This window comes from Lepidochelys olivacea (assembly GCF_965140295.1).
Source record: "Lepidochelys olivacea isolate rLepOli2 genome assembly, chromosome: 16".
In the NCBI taxonomy this organism is placed as follows: domain Eukaryota; kingdom Metazoa; phylum Chordata; order Testudines; family Cheloniidae; genus Lepidochelys; species Lepidochelys olivacea.
In genome coordinates, this window is record NC_140426.1 from 16,274,461 (window position 1) to 16,298,228 (window position 23,768).

Consider the following 23,768-nt stretch of genomic DNA (forward strand, 5'->3'; position numbering starts at 1 on the left):
CTAGATGATGCACTTTTGTAATCTCTATTTATTATAACACCTGTTAAGAGATAGACTGGTCGTATTTTTAAATGGTGCAGGAACTAGCCATCTGTGTTGCTTAGGCATAACATTTAGTGCTGTTCTAACAAACAACAATCAACTATTAGATAAAAGGTGAATATACCAAAACACATGACCACAGAACTTTTCACCCCAGGACCAAAATCATTTAAAGAATCATTTTCCCCATTTTACAGATGACGTTAAGCACAGATGCACAGAGACATTAAATAACGTGTTCCAGATTACAGAGAGTATCAGTGGCAGAATCACAAAGCTGGTATCTAGACTCTCAGGGTATGTCTACACCGCAAGTGGCAGCCCTCAGCAGCGAATCTCAGAGCCCAGATTGACAGACTCAGGTTTGCAGGGTTTATGCTACAGCGCTAAACATAGTTATATAGATGTTTAGGCTCAGGCTGGAGGTTGGGCTCTAAGATCCAGCCTGAGCCCAAACATGTACACAGCTATTTCTATTGCCATAGTGCAAGCCCGAGTCTGTCAATCCGGGATCTGAGATTTGCTGCCACGGGCTATGTAAATGGACCCTCAGTCAGATGTTCACAGTGCTAGACAATATTGCCTCTTTCAACTATTTTCATAGCTAGCCTTTATGTGTAACAATGTTACAGGAAAAGTCTATTTATTTTTCTCCTCCCATTTTGCACAGATTTTACATTTTTCTTTTTGTGTTAATTTTATTTGAAAGATGTCAGTCCACCAGTAGTGGCAACAGAAATTCTCAGAGGTGAGAAGGCAGTCCAGTCTCAGTGCCCCATTCACTCATTGGCTTTTTTTATTGAGATTGTCAATAACCATGCTAACTGTGAGTGGGAGTAATTTCTGTGATATGAGCATGTGCCTACTAACAATTGGACCAACACCATCAAATTCATTTGAATGAAGACAAACAGCTATCAGCTAGGAACAACGTTCAAGTACTACTTTGGTTGATGACACCATGAAGATTGATTTGACCAGATGAAAGCCTAGATACCATTATCAAACTCCTGAACCTACCAGTATCTTTAGTATTGTAGACAGGCAGACAAACCAGTCATTTACATTTTCACTGTTGTATATTTCACTCTAAAAATTTTAGTGGACTTGTTACAGATAGGTTTCAGAGTAGCAGCCGTGTTAGTCTGTATTCGCAAAAAGAAAAGGAGTACTTGTGACACCTTAGAGACTAACAAATTTATTTGAGTGGAATGCATCCGATGAAGTGAGCTGTAGCTCATGAAAGCTTATGCTCAAATAAATTTGTTGATACAGATAATTCATGAATGCATCCAACAATGTTGGCTACAATGGGTTACTAAAGCACTGGATGTGAGCTGGCTCATGATCCCAACTATCACAACAGCTGCTGCTGCTACTTGTTCTGATTTGATAATTTAGTCAATTTCACACAAATTTAGAAATTTTTAGACTAATATTTGTTTAAGTACATCCAGGACTTCATTACAAGCAGCACGGGATGAATCTAGTGTGCACATTACTGAAATAACAGAATCCCACTGATGACAAGTTTTATTTATTTTTTAAAAGTTCAAACTCCATTTCTCAACTTAATTTTAATTTATTTTACAGAGTTTCTGGAAATATACAGCTGGTGTTTGCTTCCAATTTGTTTGGCTTTCTGATACAAAATCCTACATCATCCCTATCTCGAAAGGCCTCAAATATTGGAAATGAGATGCCTCTCACTCTCAAAATAGTTACAATCTAATGATTTTCTCATTCTTGGCGACTGAAATAAAATGAAAAAACCCTCATTGCTATGGAAATAAATCCATAGCGAGGAAAAGATACAAACACAATGGGCACCATTTAAAAATCTCAAAACACCTTCACTGTTCAGGCACCTACAGTAACTGTTGTATTTCCCTATGCCGAAGATAAGAAATCCTGTCACACTGCAATCCCTGCAGAGTAGCACACGTTCAGGATCTTACATGGCACCGACTCTAACTTGGAGAGAAATTGAATACTGCTGTGTGCTGAACAAATTCCTGTATTATCTCAGACTCACAGACTGTATGCCTTTTTACAAGAAGTGCCTTTTTATGAAGTTGCTTTGGAACCTCCATCTTGCAAACCAGCTTTAAAGCTTCACTACATGTTTACAAGCTGAAAACATTTTTGTCTTTAAAGTTTTTTTTTTAAGGTGAAAAGATCTATGAACAAGGTTGACTTTACGCTAAAATAAATGCCAAACAGGAAGCCAACATATTTACAGAAGAAAAAGTTTTATAACAAAATCAGTATATACAAGTCACCACAGGGAAGGGAGATTTCACAATCACTGTGCCCACTAACTCACTACAGGTTTACTGTGAGAAAAATCTTGTGGGTAATACTAAAATCTGTAGGAAGTGATCCCGCCCTCTTCAGGAGTTATTTACACAATATCTTGCACTTAAAAGCTCCAGCAAAATGTTCAGTCCATACTATTCTACTGAGCAGAGTTCAGTATCGTCTGTTCATCTTCTTGAATTTCTCATAGTGGTAGTCATCTGTTGCTTTCTCATTGGGTGGGCGCTTGCGATTCGGAGGGGACCCTTGGAAGGAGAGACAGACATACCTTATTTCTATTCTTGAATTAATAAAGAGGATAGTGCAGGGAAGCATCCTCCTCCTTCACCTCCTAAAGAGTTAGTCTAATGCCCTTTAAACCACCTGGCCTGCAGCACCCCTGCTATTCTACACTTGGGCCTTCAACAATGCCAATGTTCTTCAGACTTGATTCTTTATTAGTCCAAATCCTTCTCTCACATCCCCCGCATCCAAAACAGGTCTGCACAATGCACTTAAAATCCTGACCTTCAACATCCACCATCACTCCAGCCTTGGGCCTCAGCTGAGCAGAGACTGATAGCAATGGTGTACAGCCAAGCATGGGATGGAGAGCTAAAGTGTGAATGGGTCATTTTCTACATGTAATCCTGACCCTTCACCTATGATGGGAGATAGCAGGAGGGACATTTTCCATCCAGGTTGCTTCATGACTCATCTAGCAGGGAGGACATCAAGAATGGCATAGGCATCACCTTTCCTTTGAAGATCAAAGGCAAACCACTCTACAACACAAGACCTTCCCACCAGCTCAGGACACCATGCCTTAGAGGGCTAGAGGAGAAGGTCATATCTGTTCATGGATCTTGGATAAGGAAGACTTGATACCTACAACAAGCTGGCCAGGCTGTGTGTTTAGTACTCACGCTCGGGTTCTGGCTTCTCTGTATCCCCCACTCTCAGTGGACGGGCTTTTGGTTCTTCTTTATTCCTCCTCACTGGTGCACTCAGCTCCTCATGATAGACTGGAAGAAGAGACACACCAAATGGTGATTTTAGAGAATAGCATTGTTTAGATGTAGAATCACAGAAATATACAGCTAGAAGGGATCTCAAGAGGTTACCTAGTCCATCTCCCCACACTGAGGCAGGATTAAGTACATTCCTGGTGGATTGTTTATCACATCTCTCATCCGTTGCGATTAAACTTTAGCAGAAACACAAATGGAAGCCAGGAACAATTACTATGATCAGCCTGTAGCTCTGGATATTGAATGAAAGCAAAGTTATGGGACACTAAAACTTTCAGCAGTTCAGGGGATTTTTTTTTCTGGTTTCTTTCCACCTGTGCATCTGACCTAGCTACTGCTTCGTCATGGTCCTGAGACTCTCCATTGCTTTTGAGTCCCATGAATATTAATCTGAAGGCACCTGTCTGGACGTGGTTAGAGACATTAGGAGGTTGCCTTTCCTCCCTGTCCTGTATGAGAGGCAGTCTCCAAAATGAACTCTCTTCTCTTGTTCAGCAATTCTGTCTCACCTGAAACCTGATCTGTTCTAGCATCCCAGAGTGCTCTCTCTAGTCCAGTAAGACAGACTTTGTAACTACAGAATGGTCAGGATTTTCCATCACACATCCAAGGTGTCATTTATGGGCCCCAGTCAACTGGGAGTTCACGAATGGAAAGTATGAGTAATGTGCCCTACCTTCAGTCTTGCTGGGGGAAGGGAAAGATTTGCTAGCTCAGATGTTGTCCGTGTGGGAGCCCCAGAAGGAGAAAGTCAAACAGTGCTTGAGGTTGACCATGTGAATTAATAAACTCTGCTTGCATCAGACTTAATTCCACACCTTATTGCCTCTAATTAGTAGAGTAGCCGCCCATATCTGGGACTGGAGAGCTACACAGTTAGACAAACACATGTTAGGGATGGTCCAGGTATACTTGGTCCTGTTTCAGTGCAGGGGCTGGACTAGATGACCTATGAAGGTCCCTTCCAGTCCTACATTTCCATGTGTCCATGATACTCACATCTGTTGTGCTGGACGTAGTTCACAGCCATGTTTGTGGGAACAAAAGAGGTTTCACTGTCTTTCTTTTTGTTTTGCTGCTCTGCCAGCAGCCTTGCCTTGGCGTCCTCAGTAAAGATTATGTTTTTTATTTTTGCGCTGAAGAGAAAAACAAATGAGGAAGAGACTTGTTTAATACGCTGCAGGTAGAAAGAAGCCTGGGTCCCCAAGTACCAAAACACACAATAGAGCTGTTTTATCTATTAGTTAGTGGATGGACAGTTTTATGTGGGTGTGGCAGCAGTTGCTGTTATCTTTGATTTGCAATCTGTTTATCAGAGAACTGGCAATGCTGTAAAGATGAGTGCTCCATCCCAAGGATGAAGAGGAACCTCACATCCCTCAACAGCTCACCCTGTGTTAGTGTTTGGTGTGAGCCAATATTACTGGAAGATGCTGCATCACGGACCTGGGGAATGAGCTCCTCTATTATTCTGAGTATTACCGCAGTGCTTAAGAGCCTTAGCCATTGACCAGGACCCCACTGTGCTTGGTGCAGTACAAACACAGAACAAAGAGACTGTCACTCCCCTAAGAGCACAGGAAGTGGCAGTATAAGTTACCCTATCAATCAGCTTGCCTCAGCCATGACCTGCGGGGATCACCAGGTTAATTCAAACTATAAATAATTGAACAGTGAACCGCTTACTCTATTCCCAGATCCACTTCAGGAATGCCACTCAGCATCTGATTGGACAGCATCTCTTCGGTCTTCTTGGCTGAAGAGACACGGATGCTCTCAGGCAGCTCGTACAGACAGTCCTCAGCATTCTTCAGCTTCACCTTCTGCTCCTCATTTTCTACAATCCCCTTCCTCTTCTTCAGCTCTGTCTCAATGTACTTCATCCTGAACAGCAGCACAAGAGGACAGCTGGCATTAAGTTCTATTTCTTACACATCCCTCTAATACCACCGACCACAGCTTGGTCACTATCCCAGCAGGTAGGAGGGAGGAATGAATGATTTCTCTGATGTCACTCAGCCAGCAGGGGGGCACTGAGAAGCACGAGATCTGCTATTTTGTTCAAGAAACTAATCAAATCCTCCCTGCAACAAGCAAGCTCTTTACCAACCCACGGAGCAGGTTGCCAATAGCTCACAGTGCCAGCAGACCACCTGGCTGGCCAGCAAGTCTAGGCTCTAACCACAAGACACATTGGTTTCCAGAAGGTGAAAGATCAAGCAGAAGTTTCAGTGTAAACTTGGAAGCTATTCTAAAAACTCTTGGTTTTCAGAAAAAGGAGGCCTAGGACACCCAATCCAGCCTCATGAATCAGAGCATATGAACTATAACCAAACAAACACGTACATGTCAGCGTCCTCATCCCGCCTGTTGGTTTCTGCTGAGAAAGAGGTTCCCAGATTGAGGTCCTCCTCTTCGTTAATCCTAAACAGAACAAACATTCTTTTAAAGAATTTGACAGCCTAAGGTGTAAGCGACCAGACAGACTGCATTAAATAAAGCCTTCAAAACAACACAAAGCCTGGAACATTTTGCCTGCGTTCTTCAATAATGAAAGCCGCCTTGGTGCTGTTAACTGCTCCAGACTCAGTAACGTTCAAGGGAGTGTTTTTCAGGACTAAGCCTCCCGCACACCCACCTGTCCTTGCCGCGTTCTTTCAGCTTCTTCATGTCCACCATCCCACCAGTCTTTATCTTAAAGGGATCATCCTACAAAACAAAAAATAGTTAGAAAGCAGGAAGCTGCTGCCTAGGTTTATGCCATCTTCAGGTTCACTTTCTTGAAAACCCTACACTTCCATCACCTGGGCAAAAATGCCTATGATTTTTCTATAGTAAGAGGCTGCAACGTAACCTGCCTTTTATTAAAGTAAGTCATTTCCTAGAACCAGACTTTCAAAGAGATCTATTGGACTGAGCAGATCCTATAACACCAATATGAACCAATAGTGAAGTAATGAAAACATTCAGAACTTACCACCAATGTTGTCTCCTCTTGCAATTTTTCCCCAACAAGCAGGGCTGCAGCACTAGCAAAACACACACAAAATAGGCAAGTTAAACGCATAGAGAATGAGTCCACAACACTGTCGGTGATGACTACCATGCAAGGTAATTTATTAAAAAGAATATAATTCTTCTTTGCCCTTCTCTAACACCTTCTACCTGAGGATCTCAAAGTGCTTTGCTAATACTAAATAATTAATCCTCACATCACCCTTATGCGCTATGGAATGATTATCTCCATTTTACAAATGGGGAAACTGAGGCAGAGATCGCTTACCCCAGGTCATGCAGCAAGTCCTCATCAGAGTTAGGAACAGAACTCTCGGTACAGAACGAACCCTGACTCTCAGTCTCCTTTTCTAGTGTTAAGGAAAAGTTAGCATATGTGACTCCATTTTGGTTTGGGGCCCACCATTGTCTAAAAGCAAGCACATCATGCACCAAGAGGAGTGTTCCTTAGATACTGCATTCCTGTGAAAAATCTCCCCCTTGTTTCCAGCCTGTCTCAACTCCGGGTTTCTGTTCTTTGTCTGTTCCTAACTCCCTGGCTCCCGGCCTTGATGTGAGCCTCCCATACTGATAAGAAAGGCTACTGATGCATTGCTTTAGGACCATGTAATGTAGCTGAAGTAATGGTCTAGCACGGGGAATATACCTAGCAGGGATAGGTGGTAGATAAGGGAAGGGTTTGTCTATTGGCTAACGTTTCTGATGCACGAGGGCAACATGCTCTGCTAAAACATGCTTTGCTAAAAGGTATATAACCTTTGTATAACCTGCATTCGGGGTCCCCTCCTGATTAGCAGGGGGGCACTACACTCGAGTGTAATAAACTTAGTATCTTTGGGAACTCTGCAGTTGTGGACTTTGTTCGTGTGCCTCAGCCTAGACTTGAACTGTGCGTGACCTATCGGGTATAATTCGCAGCAATTCCTGTGCGCGACCTATCAGGTATAATTTGCAGCAATTCCTGTGCGCGACCTATCAGGTATAATTCGTAACACTAGCCACTACACAACACTTCTTTCCATCAAAAAGCTTAAAGGGAGAAAATGAAATTAACAACAGGAGAGACTTGTTTTATGGGTCTCAATTTATAACTATATACTACAACATGGTGTGTAAGATACTGAGTCCTACCCCCACCCCCGAAAATGGTACAACTCTGGGAGATTAAAAAAAACTGTCTATGTGGGTGATACGGTTAATTAGCAATGTAAGACATATTCATTGTACAGTATGACCCTTATTCTTATGTTTAGGTTGTAGGTATGCTGGGAACAAGTGCTCCACAATAAAGTCTGTTAAAAATAGCTGCACCTATCCCCAATATCTCCTCTTATCTGTCTTCACATTTTTAATGTACCTGCTCCTCCCACAGGTCAGATTCTTGTTGCCACTGTGACATATTACCATTTCTGACTGAAGGCGCAAGGGAAGGCAGGAACATGACCCCTCAAATGAAACACAAACTTGCCTCTTTTACTGTATCACATACCTCACCCCATTGGGCCGTCTTCTGAGACTCTGAACTTCTTTTGCTTCCTCAAGTTTTAATCTGAAGAACAAACATTTAGTTTATTAACGTTTCAGAGTAACAGCCATGTTAGTCTGTATTCGCAAAAAGAAAAGGAGTACTTGTGGCACCTTAGAGACTAACCAATTTATTTGAGCATAAGCTTTCGTGAGCAAATAAATTGGTTAGTCTCTAAGGTGCCACAAGTACTCCTTTTCTTTTTAGTTTATTAAGACAGTCTTAATTAAAAAAGAAAAAAAGGCAGGCATTTTCTGCACCCATCACTCAACTTTCAGGGCAGACTTTTCACTGACATCTTCAAGCAGGTTTTCTAAGCAGATCTCACTCTTTTTGATAATATCAGACAACTTTCATGTTCTACTTCACGAACCAACAGGGAGAACCTTACAACATCTCTCTGAACACGCCACTTCTGTACAAGCTCCTTCAGCAAAGATGGCTCCCAAATCCAAGTCTCCCTATCCAATGGGGCAAAAATGTTGCCTTGGGCAACCAGCCCAACTTCAATTTGTTAAGATGTCCAGCCACGATTGTCTCACAACAAAACAAGGGAGTCCTTGAATCAGATGCATTATCTGTCACTACTTTCTGTCAATAGTTAATGCTATCTAAGAAGATATTTTAGGTAAGGCATTTTCATAAAAGCGGCAGTGAACTTGTGAAATACCCTACCTAGGCTATATGTAGCAAGCACTATGGTCAGGTGAACATTATATAACTGAGCTATAATTAAGATATATTGATGCTTCAGTGACAAAGAGAAGAAAATCTTAATATTCATGTAAATAGTAAGTGTGAATATTTAGAGTTATAGACATTCTGAATTTCTTCTAACATTTAGAAATTTCATTACACAATACAAATTGCTTACAATACCTGCCATGAAAAAATGTATCTTAAAATAATTTCCAGAGTTAAATTAAAATAAGAGCAGAGAGAGAGAAACTAAAAAGAGTAGTCAAGGGATAAAACATATGATTAGAATGTGGAGATCTGAAAGTAAGATGGCAAGTCAATGAAGTTGGTGGATTTCAAATGACAGGAGTTGTAAACAAGTAAACTGAAAGGACAGAGAGGAGGCTGGTGATAGGCAAACAGAAGGAACTGGGAGGGGAGGGCCTGTGGGAGTCCATGGATAGCAATGAATTTTCCTTTTAAGTAAACAATTTAAAGGTGAGATTACAAGATTAATGGTAAACAGCACAGGTAATACTTTTACTTTGATTATTTATTTGCAACACTGTCATACCAATCCAGTTCTGCAACTGAAATGAATGGCGGTTTTGCCACTGCTGTCAATGGGAGCATGATCCTGTTTCTTAGTCTCCCATCAACATCAGTGGATTCTGCATGTAAATTTTCTTTTGCGGATAGATGTTCCCTCCTAAAACACGTTAGTGTTTGCAATATATTCAGAGATCAATAAATCCACTCTATCCATGCTGCCTAATCAAGTGGCCAAGATTTTCAAAACTGGGTGTCTAAAATTAGTCCCCTAAATCTATATTTAGGGATTAAACAAACAGTCTGATTTTCAACATGTCAAGCACCCCATAACTCCCAATGACTTCACTAGGAGCTGCTCGGTGCTTGGCACTTTTGAAAATCAAGGCACTACAGACATGAGAAAACAAGGTGCCAGCTCCCATCTTGTTTAACATCCAAAGGGCTGATCCTGCAGTTCTTGTGCACTCAAAATATCCACTGACTTTGTCGAATTTTCGGGCAAACAAGGAATGCGAGAATGGGCCTTAAATTTGCACACACGCTGACTGAGCAATTGTTTTTCCATCTTCAGTCATAACAAATAACTTCGATTTATAACAACTTAAATCACGAAGGATCCCAAAGCACTTTGTGAATGTAGCACATAGACATAAGAACCATTCAGGGGTCGCTTCACCCAACCCCAGAAACACTGCCACAATCAAGCTGATGCATGGCAACTGCTTCAACAGTGTTGAATAGCACAGTGCCTATGTCACACACAAAATAATAAAAAGAAAAGGAGGACTTGTGGCACCTTAGAGACTAACCAATTTATTAGAGCATAAGCTTTCGTGAGCTACAGCTCACTTCCTCAGATGCATATCGTGGAAACTGCAGCAGGCTTTATATATACACAGAGAATATGAAACAATACCTCCTCCCACCCCACTGTCCTGCTGGTAATAGCTTATCTAAAGTGATTTCCAGCACAAATCCAGGTTTTCTCACCCTCCACCCCCCCACACAAATTCACTCTCCTGCTGGCACCAGCAGGAGAGTGAATTTGTGTGGGGGGGTGGAGGGTGAGAAAACCTGGATTTGTGCTGGAAATCACTTTAGATAAGCTATTACCAGCAGGACAGTGGGGTGGGAGGAGGTATTGTTTCATATTCTCTGTGTATATATAAAGCCTGCTGCAGTTTCCACGATATGCATCTGAGGAAGTGAGCTGTAGCTCACGAAAGCTTATGCTCTAATAAATTGGTTAGTCTCTAAGGTGCCACAAGTCCTCCTTTTCTTTTTGCGAATACAGACTAACATGGCTGCTACTATGAAACAAAATAATAAGGGGTCACAGTGGGCCCACAGAGGGTTGCCATTCACCCTGAATTTTCCAGCTTCCTCTTCATTTTTTAAGTCAATCCCACAAGTAGGGTTTTGAGGGACAATCACGGGTCTAGAGCAGTGATACTCAGACTGAGGCTCATGAGCTGCAAGTGGCTCTTTAATGTGTCTCCTGTGACTCTTTGCAGGACATGATAGTGAAACACTGAGTGATTTAATTATTAACCAATTTTGCTGTGTTGTTAATCAACTGTAGTTGATAAAATAATAACTGGCCAGTCAGTTTGCTGTGAGACCACCACACACACACATATATATATAAACAGTGAATTCACACTACTGTGGTTCTTCTGGGTAATGTTGATTGCTAATTTTGCTCCTGAACCACGGAGGTCTGAGTATCATTGGCCTAGAACTGTGGTTCTCAACCAGGGGTACGTGTACCTTTGGAGGTACGCAGAGATCTTCCAGGGGGTACATCAACGGATCTAGAGATTTGCCCAGTGTTACAACAGGCTACATAAAAAGCACTAGTGAAGTCAGTACAAACTAAAATTTCAGACAGGCACTGACTTGTTTATACTGCTCTAGGGATGCAGTACACGGACACGCAAGGACGATATTTGTATTCCAATCAATTTACTGTATAAGTTACATGGGAACAATGAGAAAGTCAGCCATGTTTCCGTACTCGCGTGGCTGCGACACTGCTGTATTTCACCTCTGTATTTGTCAGCAAGTCGTCTGACAGTGCGGTGAACCTTGCGGGCGCACAGGACAAATCAGACTCCTGAAAGGGGCGCAGCAGCCTGGAAAGGCGGAGAGCGAAGAAGGATCCTGCGCCACGCAGCCCTGTGAGAACTGGGCACAACACGGCCTTGTTCCACGCTGCTCCACGGGACCAGGGCCCGGGCTCCCTCGGGGGGGGGGGTCGCCCACCCACCTGACCTCCTCGGTGACCTGCTCATCCTCCTCCTCTTCCTCGGAGTCCGCTCTCCGCCGGCGGAAAACCTTCCCCGACGGCATCGTCGCCAACCCGAGCGGGCCCCAGGCTCCCTTGACAGCAGCCCAGCCCCGCTTCCGGCGCTCGGTGATGGCGTCACAGCGTCGCGCTGCGCTCACGCGCTCTGCCTTCATTCCAGGACGGGGGGGCGGGGCTGCGCGGAGCTCGCTCCCGAGGGAGGTGGCTGGGCAAGGGGGCGTGGCTATTACAGGGCTGGGCCAGCTGGGTGTGCACAGCAAGGAGAAACAGAGAGAGCAAAGCCGGGGGCGTCCATTGCCCAGAGGGAGGAGGAGGAATTTCCCGGCCAGCAGCCTGGGATGGAGGTAGGAACAGGAGTTCATGGTTGGCAAACAGGCTCGGATCAGCTGCATCTCAGGCTTCTGGAGGAATTCAGTCAGCTATTATAGGAAGGGATGTGATCAGCTGCATTCTCTAATTCTAGGAAGGAATCAACTACATTATATATATATATGTAAAACGTATACTGTGTGTGTGTGTATATATATATATATAGTACAGTAGTGCCTAGGGACCAACTAAGATCAAGATCTCGTTGTGCTTGACAAACACAAAGTAGTATGTGGTCCCTGTCTCAGAGAGCTTACCCTTTGCCTCTCTTGTCCATTTGCAAGGTATGGGAAAGGGCTATAATATACGGACAGGTTTTTGGCAAGGATTCAGTTGCATGATACGTTTTAGGAAGGGGGGGTCATCTGCAGTCTATATTTTAGTAAGGGATGAGTTGCTTTATTGCTAGGGAGAATGTGTTGTATTTGATATTTTAGGAAGGGGTTTTGGTGCTTCAGGAAAGGATTGATTACATTAGGTATATGTTAGTAATGATTCATATCCATTAGCGATGGGGGGGGATATAGTTGATGCTTTTGGGAGGAATCTGTTGCATCTTGTATTTTGGGAAGAGATCAGTTACATTTGATAATTTAGGAAGAAGAAGAGTAAACTCTCATTATATCACTTGGCTGATTCCTCACAGCTAGTCCAGGGTTTCCTCCAGTATATATTTAATGTTTTTGGTCTGCCTAATGTTCTGTGTCCCAAGCAATGGGGGTTTTACTCATTCAATGGGGAGTTTATTTCACAAACTGATAGCTCTCATCATCAGGAATTTTTTCTGGATATGGGCCCTTATTCTGCAATGGGGTCTGCACAGGTGTAAGGGGCTGCCTGTGTGGATAACATTGCAGGATTGGGGCAGTGATCCTGAACCATCCTGGTAAATTGGTAAATGACCATCTCAACATACTGTCTCCTGTCAGATTTTATTTGGGTGAGTTGAATTATTTTAATTTTTTTTAAATTAAGAAAAACATTTTTAGCATTTTTACTGTAATCCTATGAAAATTAAATTTTATGACATTTATCAAAAGATAGACTAGAATAAAATTATACTAAAAAGTGGACTTATTTTTACCTGGGTTTAAAAAGAGGTTCAAATTCCTATTGTCCTGTCATAGGGCATGGCTACACTTGCAGATGTAGAGCGCTGGGAGTTAAACTTGCCCTCGGAGAGCACAGTAGGGAAAGCGCTGCAATGTGTCCACACTGTCAGATTCAAGCGCACTGATGTGGCCACATTAGCAGCTCTTGCAACGCCACAGAGAGCAGTTCATTGTGGTAGCTATCCCAGGATGCAAGTGGCTGCAACGTGCTTTTCAGATGGGGTGGGATGGAGTGTGACAGGGAGTGTGTTGTGTGTATGTGGGGTGAGAGAGAGTGGATTTTGGGGGGCGGAGAGCATGTCAGCATGCTGTCTTGTAAGTTTAGACAGCAGCAGACCCCCTTCCCCCCCACCTCTCTCTCTCACACACTCACAGCAAGCAACATTCCACACTAATGGTTGCTTTGTCCCAGAGCAGATAAGCAGCCGGATGTCAGAAACGAAGCTTTGAAAGGGCATATCTGCATTCCTGCAGCCGATTCCAAAACAATGACGAGTGGCCACTTGACTTAAGGGGATTATGGGACGTTTCCGGAGGCCGATCAGAGCTCAGTAATGCAACACCGCGTTCACACTGACGCTGGGGCATTTCAGCCGAGGTGCAGCATGCGTTATGCTTCTTGTGGAGGTGGATTACCAGGAGCGGTCTAGCTGCAGAGTCCAGGCGCTCTAAGTGCTTTGCTAGTGTGGATGGGTCGTGAGTTAGGGTGCCTGGGGCTGCTTTAATGCGCTCTAACTTGCAAGTGTAGCCAAGCCCATAGTCTCTCCAGAAAAGTGATTAAAGTACCATCACTTGGGGCATTTAAAACTAGACCTGGACACAACAATAGAGAATGCACTGTTGGGAACAATCCTGCATTGGCAGGGAGAGAGACGCTAGCTCACTTAATAGGTCTTTTCTGTCTCTCACTGTTTTGATTCTTCTTATCTTTTATAATTTAAATTTCACCTCCCAGAAAAAGGAGAGAGAATTACCAACAACTTCTCTTAGACTAATGAGCTAGTGGGGCATTTCCAAGTCACATGGTTTTTAATGCTGACTATCCAAGCTCCACTCCTCCTTTTACTAAGCAAGTTAAAACCCACCAGGGGTATCTTGAAGAGATTGCTGCCATGTTTGGCATGATTGTAACTTTCAAGGCTTCTTCCCAGGTTGCAAAATATTTCCCATGGGTACCTCCTGGCTGTTAAGAAGTGTGGTGGGGCTATTAGAGTACTGAACTGGGAGTCTTGGCTCCTGAGTTCTATTCCTAGCTCTTCCACTGGATGATCCTGGCAGTGAGTCTTTCTGTGGCTGTTTCATCATTTGTAAAATGGGAATGCAACACATGCAGGAGCTATCACTAAAAGATTTGAGATCCCTAGATGAAAGATCTATACAAGTGCAAGGTCATCTTCCTTTGTGTGTTAATCCCATCAAATGAGGGCTGCTCAGTGCAAAGTATTACCAAATCACTCCATTATTTTAAACATATTTTCCCTTGTGCCTGAGTGCTCTAAATTCAGTAAGGGCCAAATTCTGATCTCACTGAAGCCAAAGAAGCTTTGTCACTGATTTCAGTGGGATCAGCATTTCACCCTAAGTGCTGGGAGGCTATGAAGTTGGATGTCGTTGGTGCCCATCCTAGAAGGTACTTTGGGCTACAGTCTCAAACTTCAGCTAAAGAAAGAAAAAATGTGTACATCATGTTGCTGGCTTCTTGGTGAATTGGCCGTAAGAAAGCAGGATCGTGTATTTTAAAAATATTCCTCATTTAATACCCCTTGAAAGATGGTAACTATCTAGTTTAGGACAGCTCCTTCTTCCCTTTTGGCTTGTGTAGTAGAACTACTGCCTTGGCATTTTGATTTTTCAGGGGCAATGATGTTGCAAGCTGCACATTCAGCCACTGGATGGGAGACTCAGTTAACTAGTTGTCTTGTCTGGCTGCTGGTTGGCTGAAACATTTCTGTTTCCGGTATAGATGTATAGAAACTACTTTGATGCAATTGTACCCTGATCCTGTAATGAAATACATACGAGTGGACCCTTGCAAACATTTTGTTACAAGATCTGGTATTGAGGTAACTTCCTCTGGACCTACGCAATAAACTTGCAATATTAGATGTATCCAGTTGGTAACGAGGACCCCATGAGTGTGTATGGCTCATTCTGTGAATTAAAATGTTGTGTAAGAGCCGGCCTGGTTAATTTTGATAACGTTAATAGTATTCAGCCATTGCAAAGTGACAGCTCAAGAAACCGATTTCCTTCTCCCGGATGGTTTAATGCATAAAAAATATACAGGGTTCTTTCTCTATCTGTGTCCTTTTATACCTGTGATAGAATGCAGTTTTTACCACAGGAGAACAGCCCTGAAGGAGGAAGAGTAAACTAAGGACTATGCAAGGACAAAGAGTCATTGCCTGAAGGGCTGCCAAGTCCTGGAAAAACTCTGCAGCCTTGTGAGAAGTTGGAGCCAAACTGCAGAAATGCTGTACTTGCATTCTGTACCAGGGCATTGATATGCAGCATGCATTCTTCTTCCTTTGCAAGAAACGAAGAGCAAGTAATCTATTCTTATTGTTATTTGGATTACAGTAGCATCTAGAGCCCTAATTTGGGCCACTTTGTTTTAGATGCTGTATCACAGGTGTAAAGGACACGGGGCTATGTCTACACAGCCCACGGCAGTGAGCCTCCCAGCCCAGGTCAACAGACTTGGGTTGAGGAGCTAGGATTCTAAAAATAGCTGTGTAGACAGTGCTTTGAAGTTGTGGCTCAGGCTGGAGCTTGGGCTCTGAATCCTAAGGATGCGGGTGGTATTTAGACCCACAGCTCCAGCCTGAGCCACCTACACAGGTTTCAGAGTAGCAGCCGTGTTAGTCTGTATCCGCAAAAAGAACAGGAGGACTTGTGGCACTTTAGAGACTAACCCATTTATTTGAGCAGAAGCTTTTGTGAGCTACAGCTCACTTCATGGGATGCATAGTCTACACAGCTATTTTTAGTGCAGTAGCATGAGCCCAAGTCTGTCAACCTGGCCTGGGAGTGTTGCTTCTGCGGTCTGTGTAGATACACCCAGACAGGGGAAGAAACTGGAATATTTGCTTTGGAATAAACCTTTCCAGGGGAAAAAAAAAATCTATACTGTGAGCTGTCATCTGGTTGCTGAATGTGCCATAACTTCATGGGTTCCCAAGTATTCTGCACTTTATCTTCTAGGGTAGAGTTAGATGGTTTGATGATAACCTGTTCTTGTAAAACAATGTGCTTTCACTAGTCCCTATGGATACTGACCTGTCCCTATGGATAATGACCATTCCTTATTCTTTTCATGGTATTTCCTCTCACTTATACTAGCTGCTAGTAACCCCTTCGCTGCTTCAATGTCTCTGTCTTTTGTCTGATCAGCCTGGTATAATGAATTGGCTTGAATAGCTCAAGAAACTTTTTTTTGGTGGGGGTGGGGGTGATTTCATGCAAAACAGACATTCAGGGTTCTTGTTCTGTGTATGTTCTTTACGACTGCATTCTGTACATGGTATGTAAGCATGCAATATGTGGCATCTGTATTTACTAGCTCTTTGCTATGTGTGTACCACTCTCCTCACCTGGACCTGTTCAGTGTTTCTGTCCCCTCTCCTGGCCGGCTCCTTAACCCTATGCAGGAGAGGTGAGCTGTGGTGTTTCGGTGACAATGTCCTGGGTTCTAATTCCCCATGGTGAGCACATGTCAGCATATCCCTATGACCCCTCTTTATCGGAACCCCTCCCTAACCGGGACTAGCCTGGGATAGTCTCTGCCACCTTTCTGGACCACTCCAGCCCAGTTTCCTCTCCAGACCACCCCACTCTAATAATCCTCCTCCCCCTTTCACACCAAATGGAGAATCCCCTGCCCTGTGTGGCTCAAAGCCGCCCAGGGTCAGGGGGATCCTGGTGAGTCAGGAGCTTCCCAGATGTTCATCAGCCCAGCATCCAGAGCAGGGTTGGCACCTGTCCAGGCTTTCCTAGGGTCGCCCCTCTTTTGAGGTAGCCGAGTACCCACGGCCAGCGGCCCAGTGCTGTTGGGCCAAGGATCATCCCGGGGTTCTGTCCGCAGGGGGACTCCTGCATTTGGGGAGCCCCCTCCCACTCCTAGCAAAGCGGCTCCCTGGAGATCCCGGGGGGAAGGTGACGGAGGACAGAGGGGTCCCCTCTAGCCCAGCCCGTCTGGCCGGGCCTGCTGCCGCCCCCTCTCCCTCCGGGCTCAGCCCGGCCCCCATCCCCTCCTCCCCCGGCCCGGCCCGGCCCGGCCCCTCCCCTCCCATCCTGCCGGAGTTGCCTGCTGCAGCGTCCGGCCGCTGGCTTCTCCTCCTCCGACAGCAGGTAACCGGCCTCGCCGCCCCGCCCGGCGCTGGGGTCCCGAGCCCCCTTCCCGGGAGGAGTAGGCGGGTTAGGCCTACCTCGGGGGCCGAAGCACCGGCCTTTCCTAGTCAGGCACGCCGAGAGCGGGGCGCCTCGCCCCGCGTTCCAGAGGCCATGGGGGCGGGGCAGGAAGGGGGTCCCTGTCCGGCTCCCCGGAGCAGCGGCTCCAGACGGGCCGCGGGGTGCCTGGGGAAGGCGGCTGTGTCATGCTCCCCCATGCACCCTACCACTAACTTGGGGTGCCAAAGACTTGACACGTCCCACCCTGGGAAGAGGGGAGATTCCTTGTGTCAGTGGGGCCAGGATTGGCCTTCCATTGCCTATGGGACCCCAACGGGCTGGCTCTAGCTTTGTGGGGGCCCTGCGTGAAGTGTGTGGAGCCTTGGGGTGCACAGCGCAGTGGTGGATCCCTGGTGTATCAAGGGTGCTTCCCACTGGGGGGATGTAGCAGAGTTTTAGTATTTGGGGTGTGGGGATTTTGGTGCTTGTCATCACTTGGGGCCAGGGAGGGAGTGGGATCAGCAGGGTTTTATCAGCTAGATGTGGAGGTTAAGGCAGGATTTTAATGAGGATCCGTGGGATTGTTTCTGTACATTTGATCTTCACATTGGGATGGGGTGCTGCACAGTGTTAGCAAATAGGGAAGAGTCCAGGGGGTGCTCTGGAAGAGGGTGCTGACAAAACAGCTCTCCCTCCCCAAAATAAAAGTATGGATCCCTGTGTGGTTACTGACTTAGCATGTGAATAGTGCAGGCCCTGGGGTTTCCTTAGTTACTGAAAGTTCCCAAGTTTGCAGATGAGGGAACTGAGATGGCTTGATAATTTCTAGTATATGTAGGGTTCCCGCAAAATGCAGGTACCCCCAAATATTGATTGCATTGCTTGTCTTTAAGGTCTTGACACTCATCACTGTGATCTTTGCTGTGAGCTGAGTCCCTTGGCAAGGTAACTGGCATTTATCTTAAAAGAGTATTTTAAGAACCTTGTTTATTATATATTCCTGATCAGTAGGTGGGAGGGGCGACACAGAAGTAGAAAGCTCAGAGACTCAGCCTGTGCAGAAAGGGGATGATGCAGCATTAGCTGTTGGAAAAATGATGCGTAATGCCTTCTGTTCCTCCTAAGAAGGGCAACCCACTGCTTCGTTTGAGCTGCAGTGCTGATACTCTATTATCCCCTGGTCCTTAAAATATTGGTAAGTGTTGCCAAGGCAGCAGTTTGGCTTATTTAGCAGAATTTAAGGAATTTATGTCTTCCCCTAAGCAACAGTGAACACCTGATTCTAAGTATTTGTCCTTTGTTAATTATTGCAGAATAATTGTTGAAAAAGGGACCTTGCTGGTATTGGGCTAGTATATTAGAATTAGTTGGGCTGTTTTCTTGTATCTTACCATCTGTTGATTCAGTCTTTTCTCTAGTAGTGGACAGGATCACATTTAACTTTTATTATGATTGCAAATGGTAGCTTACTATTAACAACTACAGTGCTGCTGGAAGAGGGAAATGGTTTTCTGGGCCTGTTGTATTTGAAGAGTTGGATTTTTGGAGGGTCTAAATGGCAAATGCTTAAAGACGATAATTTTGCAATCCTAAAACTAAATGTGTGGGCACATCATTTTTAATTACCTCAAATAATAAATGAACATGAAAAATTTTGCTTCCTTTGATTGTCCTTCAATAAGGCAAGTAGTACCGTCAGGGTTTCTAATGTGAGATGTGTTCTGAACATGGGACTGGGACCAGGAATTTCTGAGTTCTGATTCCATCTCTGACATTGTCTCTCTGTGTTACGCTGGGCAAGTCACTTAATTTTCTGGCCCAATTTCCCCCTGTATAAAATGCAGATAATATTGTATGTATTTATCTTATGGAGGGAAGGGGGAGGATTAACTAGCAAACGTTTGTAAATTATTTTGCAGATGGAAAGCACTAAGTATTTATTACTATTAATACTCATGTTTACATAGTATGTTGTGTACTAAATGTTTAACTTCTGCAAAAATATTTGCAACTGTCTAGCTTTGGTGTAGGTGCATGTAATTTGTTTTAGCAAAAGGAGAGAAATATGTTGTTGAGTAGGAAAGCCACCCGTTTTGGCAGCAATTGTCATCTTTTTGTAGGTCAGAGTTACTGTGGAATTGTTCTGACATGTTCATGCTGTTGTTCTGCAGTGCTTGTTGGGAAGGAGACAGACTGGGGAGGACTTGCTCTAAGGTTATTTCCTTTCACTTTAAAACAAAATGTATGAACTTTGATAAATAAAAGGGCGGCTTTAAGAAATGTTTTTATTATTGAATTCCTATTTTCTCAAGCAACAGCAGAGAGAGAACCTGTATGTACGATGTAATTAAGTCGACCTAAGCCCTAGTGTGGACACTGCTAGATCAACGGAAGAATTCTTCTGTTGACTAGGTTACCGCCTCTTGGAGAGGTGGATTTACTACGGCGATGGAAGAATCTCTTCCATCGCTGTAGTGTCTATGCTACGGAAACGCACTGTAGCATTTCTAAGGGCCTGTCTACACGTGAAATGTTACAGCCGCACCACTGTAGAGCTTCACTTCCTAAACTGGCAGGAGGGGTTTTCCCATCGGCGCAGGTAATCCACCTCCTTAAGAGGTGGTAGCTAGGTCTACAGAAGAATTCTTCTGTTGATTTAGTGCTATCTACACTGGGGGTTAGTTCAGCGTAACTGCATCGCTCAGGGGTGTGGATTTTGTAGTTAAGCCGACTAACCTTTCTAATGAAGACCTAGAGTTGATGTACCCTATACTACAATAAATCAAGTTTAACAATGGTTGTTAAACTCACTTACAGCCTAGCTGTGGTCTAATACATTCAACCCGCACTAAGTAGATGGGACTGACCCATTTCCCAGTTGTATTCAAAAAATGAAGTGCTAAGAACAAGTGGGAAAATCAACTCCCCAATATTGCAAACACTTAACACACGTTTAACTTTAAATATGTGAGTAGTCCTTTGGAAATACAGTAGAATCAATGGAATTCAGTGGGACCACTCGACTATGTAATTTTAAGCATATGTGTAAGTGCTTCTGTGATCAGGACAGGTATTTGTTCATTCAGTTTGTTTTAAAAATAGTTACCATTTAATTTAATGTACATATGTTAAAGATGATAGTGAGATGATAGTTTGTCTTTCCTGCTCCAGGCTCTAAACTGCAGCCCTGTGGGATTGGGCAGTTGCTATTTAGCCATCTGCTCACTGGTTATTAAGCCAAACCTTGAAGTTCCTAGAGCCTCTGGCTACAACCAATGTGTCATTCTCTATTATTTGCAATGAATTTCTTTCCTCCAGGCCTGCAACATGTTCAGTTCCTAGCTGGTAAAGCCATTTTACATAATGCCACATTAGGTCTTACTTCTGCCAGGACAGGGCATGGAATTAGGAAGGATTTTCAGCTTTGGGAAAAAACCTTTACTTTAGCTGGAGTGACTTAGCTCTTCAGCCTCTTGGGTCCCCCCACCCCCCCAAAACAAATGTTTTAGAACCCCTGCTCTAAAACTGGGGGTTGGGACCCATCAGGGGGTCACAAGGTTATTACATGGGGGGGTTGTAATCTGTCAACCTCCACCTCAAACCCCGTTCTGCATCCAGCATTTATAATGATGGTAAATATATAAAAAAGTGTTTTTAATTTATAAGGGGGTCGCACTCAGAGGCTTGCTATGTGAAAGAGGTCACCAGTAAAAAAAATTTTGAGAGCCACTGTTTTAGAGCATCTTTGAAAATGATGTCTAAGGTGTCAAAGAATGTTAAACTGCAGGAAGCAATGAATATGCTGCTGTATGCGTCATTTAAAACTTTTGGTGAGCTTGAAGCTGACCTTTCTTTACTGGTATAGAGCTTTTACAGCTGGTTGGCCTCTAGCAAGTAGTAATATTATGGAGCAGGTTCTGAACTGTCTGTATTGCTTGCAGAGTTTTTATTTAAGGCCATAGATGCAATTTCCTTAAAATATATTGCTCAGAAGTTGCCTCACTTTGATGCAACTACGTCTGAGGGCATGTCTGGAGTGTTCCATAGGTAGGCTCCGTGATCTCAAATATGGACTACTCCAGAGGGGTTTATTTTGCTTATAAATTATTATTGACGAGAAACCCTGGAAATGTTCCTTTATACTGTGTGCGTTTGGATATATTATCCTGAGTGGAACCCCACTTGTCATACTCTGCACAGTGATTTACATATGTTAATGTTGTCGAGCAGATAAGTATTTAACTGTAAACCCCTCAGAAATGCTGGTGGCTTCCTTGCTTTTGAAGGCGGGTTACTGATATTACAAACCTTCCTCCTCTAGTCCCCCCACCCTCCTTCATTTAAAACAGTGAGTACATTTTTAGTGATTAGGTACTAGCTTCAGCTAGGCCTATAGCATAGGTCCTGTGCCAGCTTCTATACACAACTCTGTTGAAGCAACTCAAAACTGAGCTGCAGCATCCTTTTGATTTTAGTCTCGGCCTCCTGTGAACAGACTGATGAGATTTTATCCTCTCCTGTGGAGCTTTGGTTGTGTTTGACAACAGGAAGTAAGATAAGATAATGAAACTGGTTTTTACTTGTGGCCTGCTGAGCCAGGATGGGAAACTTGGCTTAATTAATTAGAATGTATTCATGATATGTAGCTTACATGTTTTTCTAGTTACCTTGTGCGGACTAGGAAGAGGTTGAGTGAAATGATATATGTAAATACATGTATAAAATAATGTTGTTTTTTTTTAACTGGATTAGTATTCTGTAGCATCCAATGATGCTGTGTGATCCAGATAAGCTGGGACTTTGAGCCTTCAGAAGAGAGTACACAGTGGTTCATCACATTATCATCTTCCTTTGAGGTATGAACCAAATCAATTTCAGCAAGTCCAAATCTTTGGTTAGACCTGTAGTTCTTAACCGGGGTGTGGGGCCCCCTAGGGGGCCTCCAGCAGGTTTCAGGGAAGCCTCCAAGCAGAGCCAGCATTAGACTTGCTGGGGCCCAGGGCAGAAAGCCAAAGCCCACCGCATGGGGCTGAAGCGCAGGTCCCTGAGCCCCGCCACCTGGGGCTGAAGTTGAAGCCTGAGAAATGTAGCTTTGTGAGGGCCTGTGTGGCGTGGGGCGCCAGACAATTGCCCTGCTTTGCTACCCCCTAATGCCGGCCCTGGCTTTTATATGCAGAAAACCAGTTATTGTGGCACAGGTGGGCCGTGGAGTTTTTATAACCTGTTGTGGGGGGAGAGGGGGCTCAGAAAGAAAAAAGGTTGAAAACCTCTGGGTTAGACAGTATAGATAACTGAATTGGCAGTTGTGGCCTTTAAAGTGTGCATGTAGATTTAGTATTTTACTACATTTTTGGAACACAGGTAGCACATTGTACAAATAATAATAATTATTAACTGTGTCTGCTCCCTGCTCCTTTCCATTGCATCGTCCACTTACCTCTGATATCATAATGCCATTACTCAACAATGAGCTCTTCTGTATTAGCAGAACAGCAGCATTGAACTGTAGTGTTACCTGACATCAAGATTGGTGCCTTTGGGTGTTGTATCTGGTGCGTGGAGGTTTAATTTAATCTCTGAGATTTACTCATGTAGTCCCCTCATCCCTGCACTGGGACAAATGTACAGTCTGGAAACTGTTGTACCTAATTACAGGGGAGATGTATAATGTCCAATTTAAATTTTTGAGATTATTACCTTATGCTTTTGAGTTGTAAAGATGGATTTTCTTACTCCCTAACATCTTAAAACTGCAGCATATCAGTTTACTTTCCTGCTGTCTTTACCATCAAGTCTGACATTTAACCAAATTGAGGAGTCATCCTGCAATTTCTGTACCTCTGTAGGTGAGCTTTAGTGAGAATGGGAGATACAAGAGACGTTTGTCCTCACCTGGATTCCATAGGTGAGGTCACCAAAGATGACCTGCTGCTCAAATCCAAGGTAAAGGAAGCGCTGCTTGCAGTATGGTTACCTCGTGTGGGGGGGGGGGCTGCCCTAAGATACAAAGATTGTACATATCCACAAGTGGGATGTAGAAACTGAACACAAGTGGGATGAACTGAAACTGATATCTTTTTGAGCATGCCTCATAAAATGAGGCATTGTCAGCCATTTGTACTTCAGAAATACAATTAAATGATGTGAAGAGGCTGTCCTTATGAGATAGCCCAAGGGAAAGCCCATAATTCTAGCATTTACTCTTGAGTGCTGTTGATCTGTCTACCTCGCTCATTAACAAATGAAGTCTTCAAAATCTCTTTCTCTTTAAATGGTTTCATTTGGCAACTAACACATTTTCAAGGCTCATGGGCTTACTTCAGAAAGGGGGTGATGTGAAAGGAAACATCTTAGTGGCTGGAATTTTGGAGTGAGTAGAAGTGGCTGATGGAATTAGATTAAAAACTAACATTTCTGCCATCTGGGCAGTGCTCAAAGCCCTCTTCACT

The 23,768-nt window shown here is 43.9% G+C and overlaps 2 protein-coding genes across 11 annotated transcripts in view; one reads left to right on the forward strand and one right to left on the reverse strand.

Annotated features, from left to right (window-relative positions):
• Positions 1-1,563: 1,563 nt before the first annotated feature.
• LOC311531934 (splicing factor C9orf78) lies at positions 1,564-11,576 on the reverse strand. The gene is made up of 9 exons (XM_084649819.1): positions 11,411-11,576; positions 7,876-7,935; positions 6,349-6,400; positions 6,010-6,080; positions 5,718-5,795; positions 5,058-5,255; positions 4,371-4,507; positions 3,267-3,365; positions 1,564-2,606 (listed from the first exon to the last, which is right to left on the reverse strand). The coding sequence occupies exons 1-9, from the start codon at positions 11,491-11,493 to the stop codon at positions 2,515-2,517; spliced, it is 870 nt and encodes a 289-aa protein (XP_084505945.1). The 5' UTR covers positions 11,494-11,576; the 3' UTR covers positions 1,564-2,514.
• Positions 11,577-11,691: 115 nt separating this feature from the next.
• USP20 (ubiquitin specific peptidase 20) overlaps positions 11,692-23,768 on the forward strand; it is a 37,479-nt gene continuing 25,402 nt past the window's right edge. For 4 of the 10 annotated variants that reach the window (XM_084650120.1, XM_084650128.1, XM_084650129.1 and 1 more), the window contains exons 1-4: positions 17,200-17,280; positions 18,213-18,264; positions 22,072-22,175; positions 23,166-23,262. In XM_084650120.1, coding sequence (XP_084506246.1) covers positions 23,182-23,262 — 81 coding nt within the window. In that variant the 5' untranslated portion in view covers positions 17,200-17,280; positions 18,213-18,264; positions 22,072-22,175; positions 23,166-23,181. Of the gene's footprint in view, positions 11,794-17,199; positions 17,281-18,212; positions 18,265-19,512; positions 19,534-22,071; positions 22,176-23,165; positions 23,263-23,768 lie in introns of those variants that run through there. The other 6 variants (XM_084650122.1, XM_084650127.1, XM_084650123.1 and 3 more) reach the window with 6 other exon arrangements.

What these genes read in the sequence shown, in the direction of transcription:
- LOC311531934 (XM_084649819.1), bottom strand. Translation starts at nt 11,493, where the DNA reads ATGCCGTCGGGGAAGGTTTTCCGCCGGCGGAGAGCGGACTCCGAGGAA. An exon ending in AAAGAACGCGGCAAGGACAG is followed by an intron (nt 5,796 to 6,009) that starts GTGGGTGTGCGG and finishes TGTTCTGTTTAG; the next exon opens with GATTAACGAAGAGGAGGACC. An exon ending in CTACGTCCAGCACAACAGAT is followed by an intron (nt 3,366 to 4,370) that starts GTGAGTATCATG and finishes CTCTTCTTCCAG; the next exon opens with TCTATCATGAGGAGCTGAGT.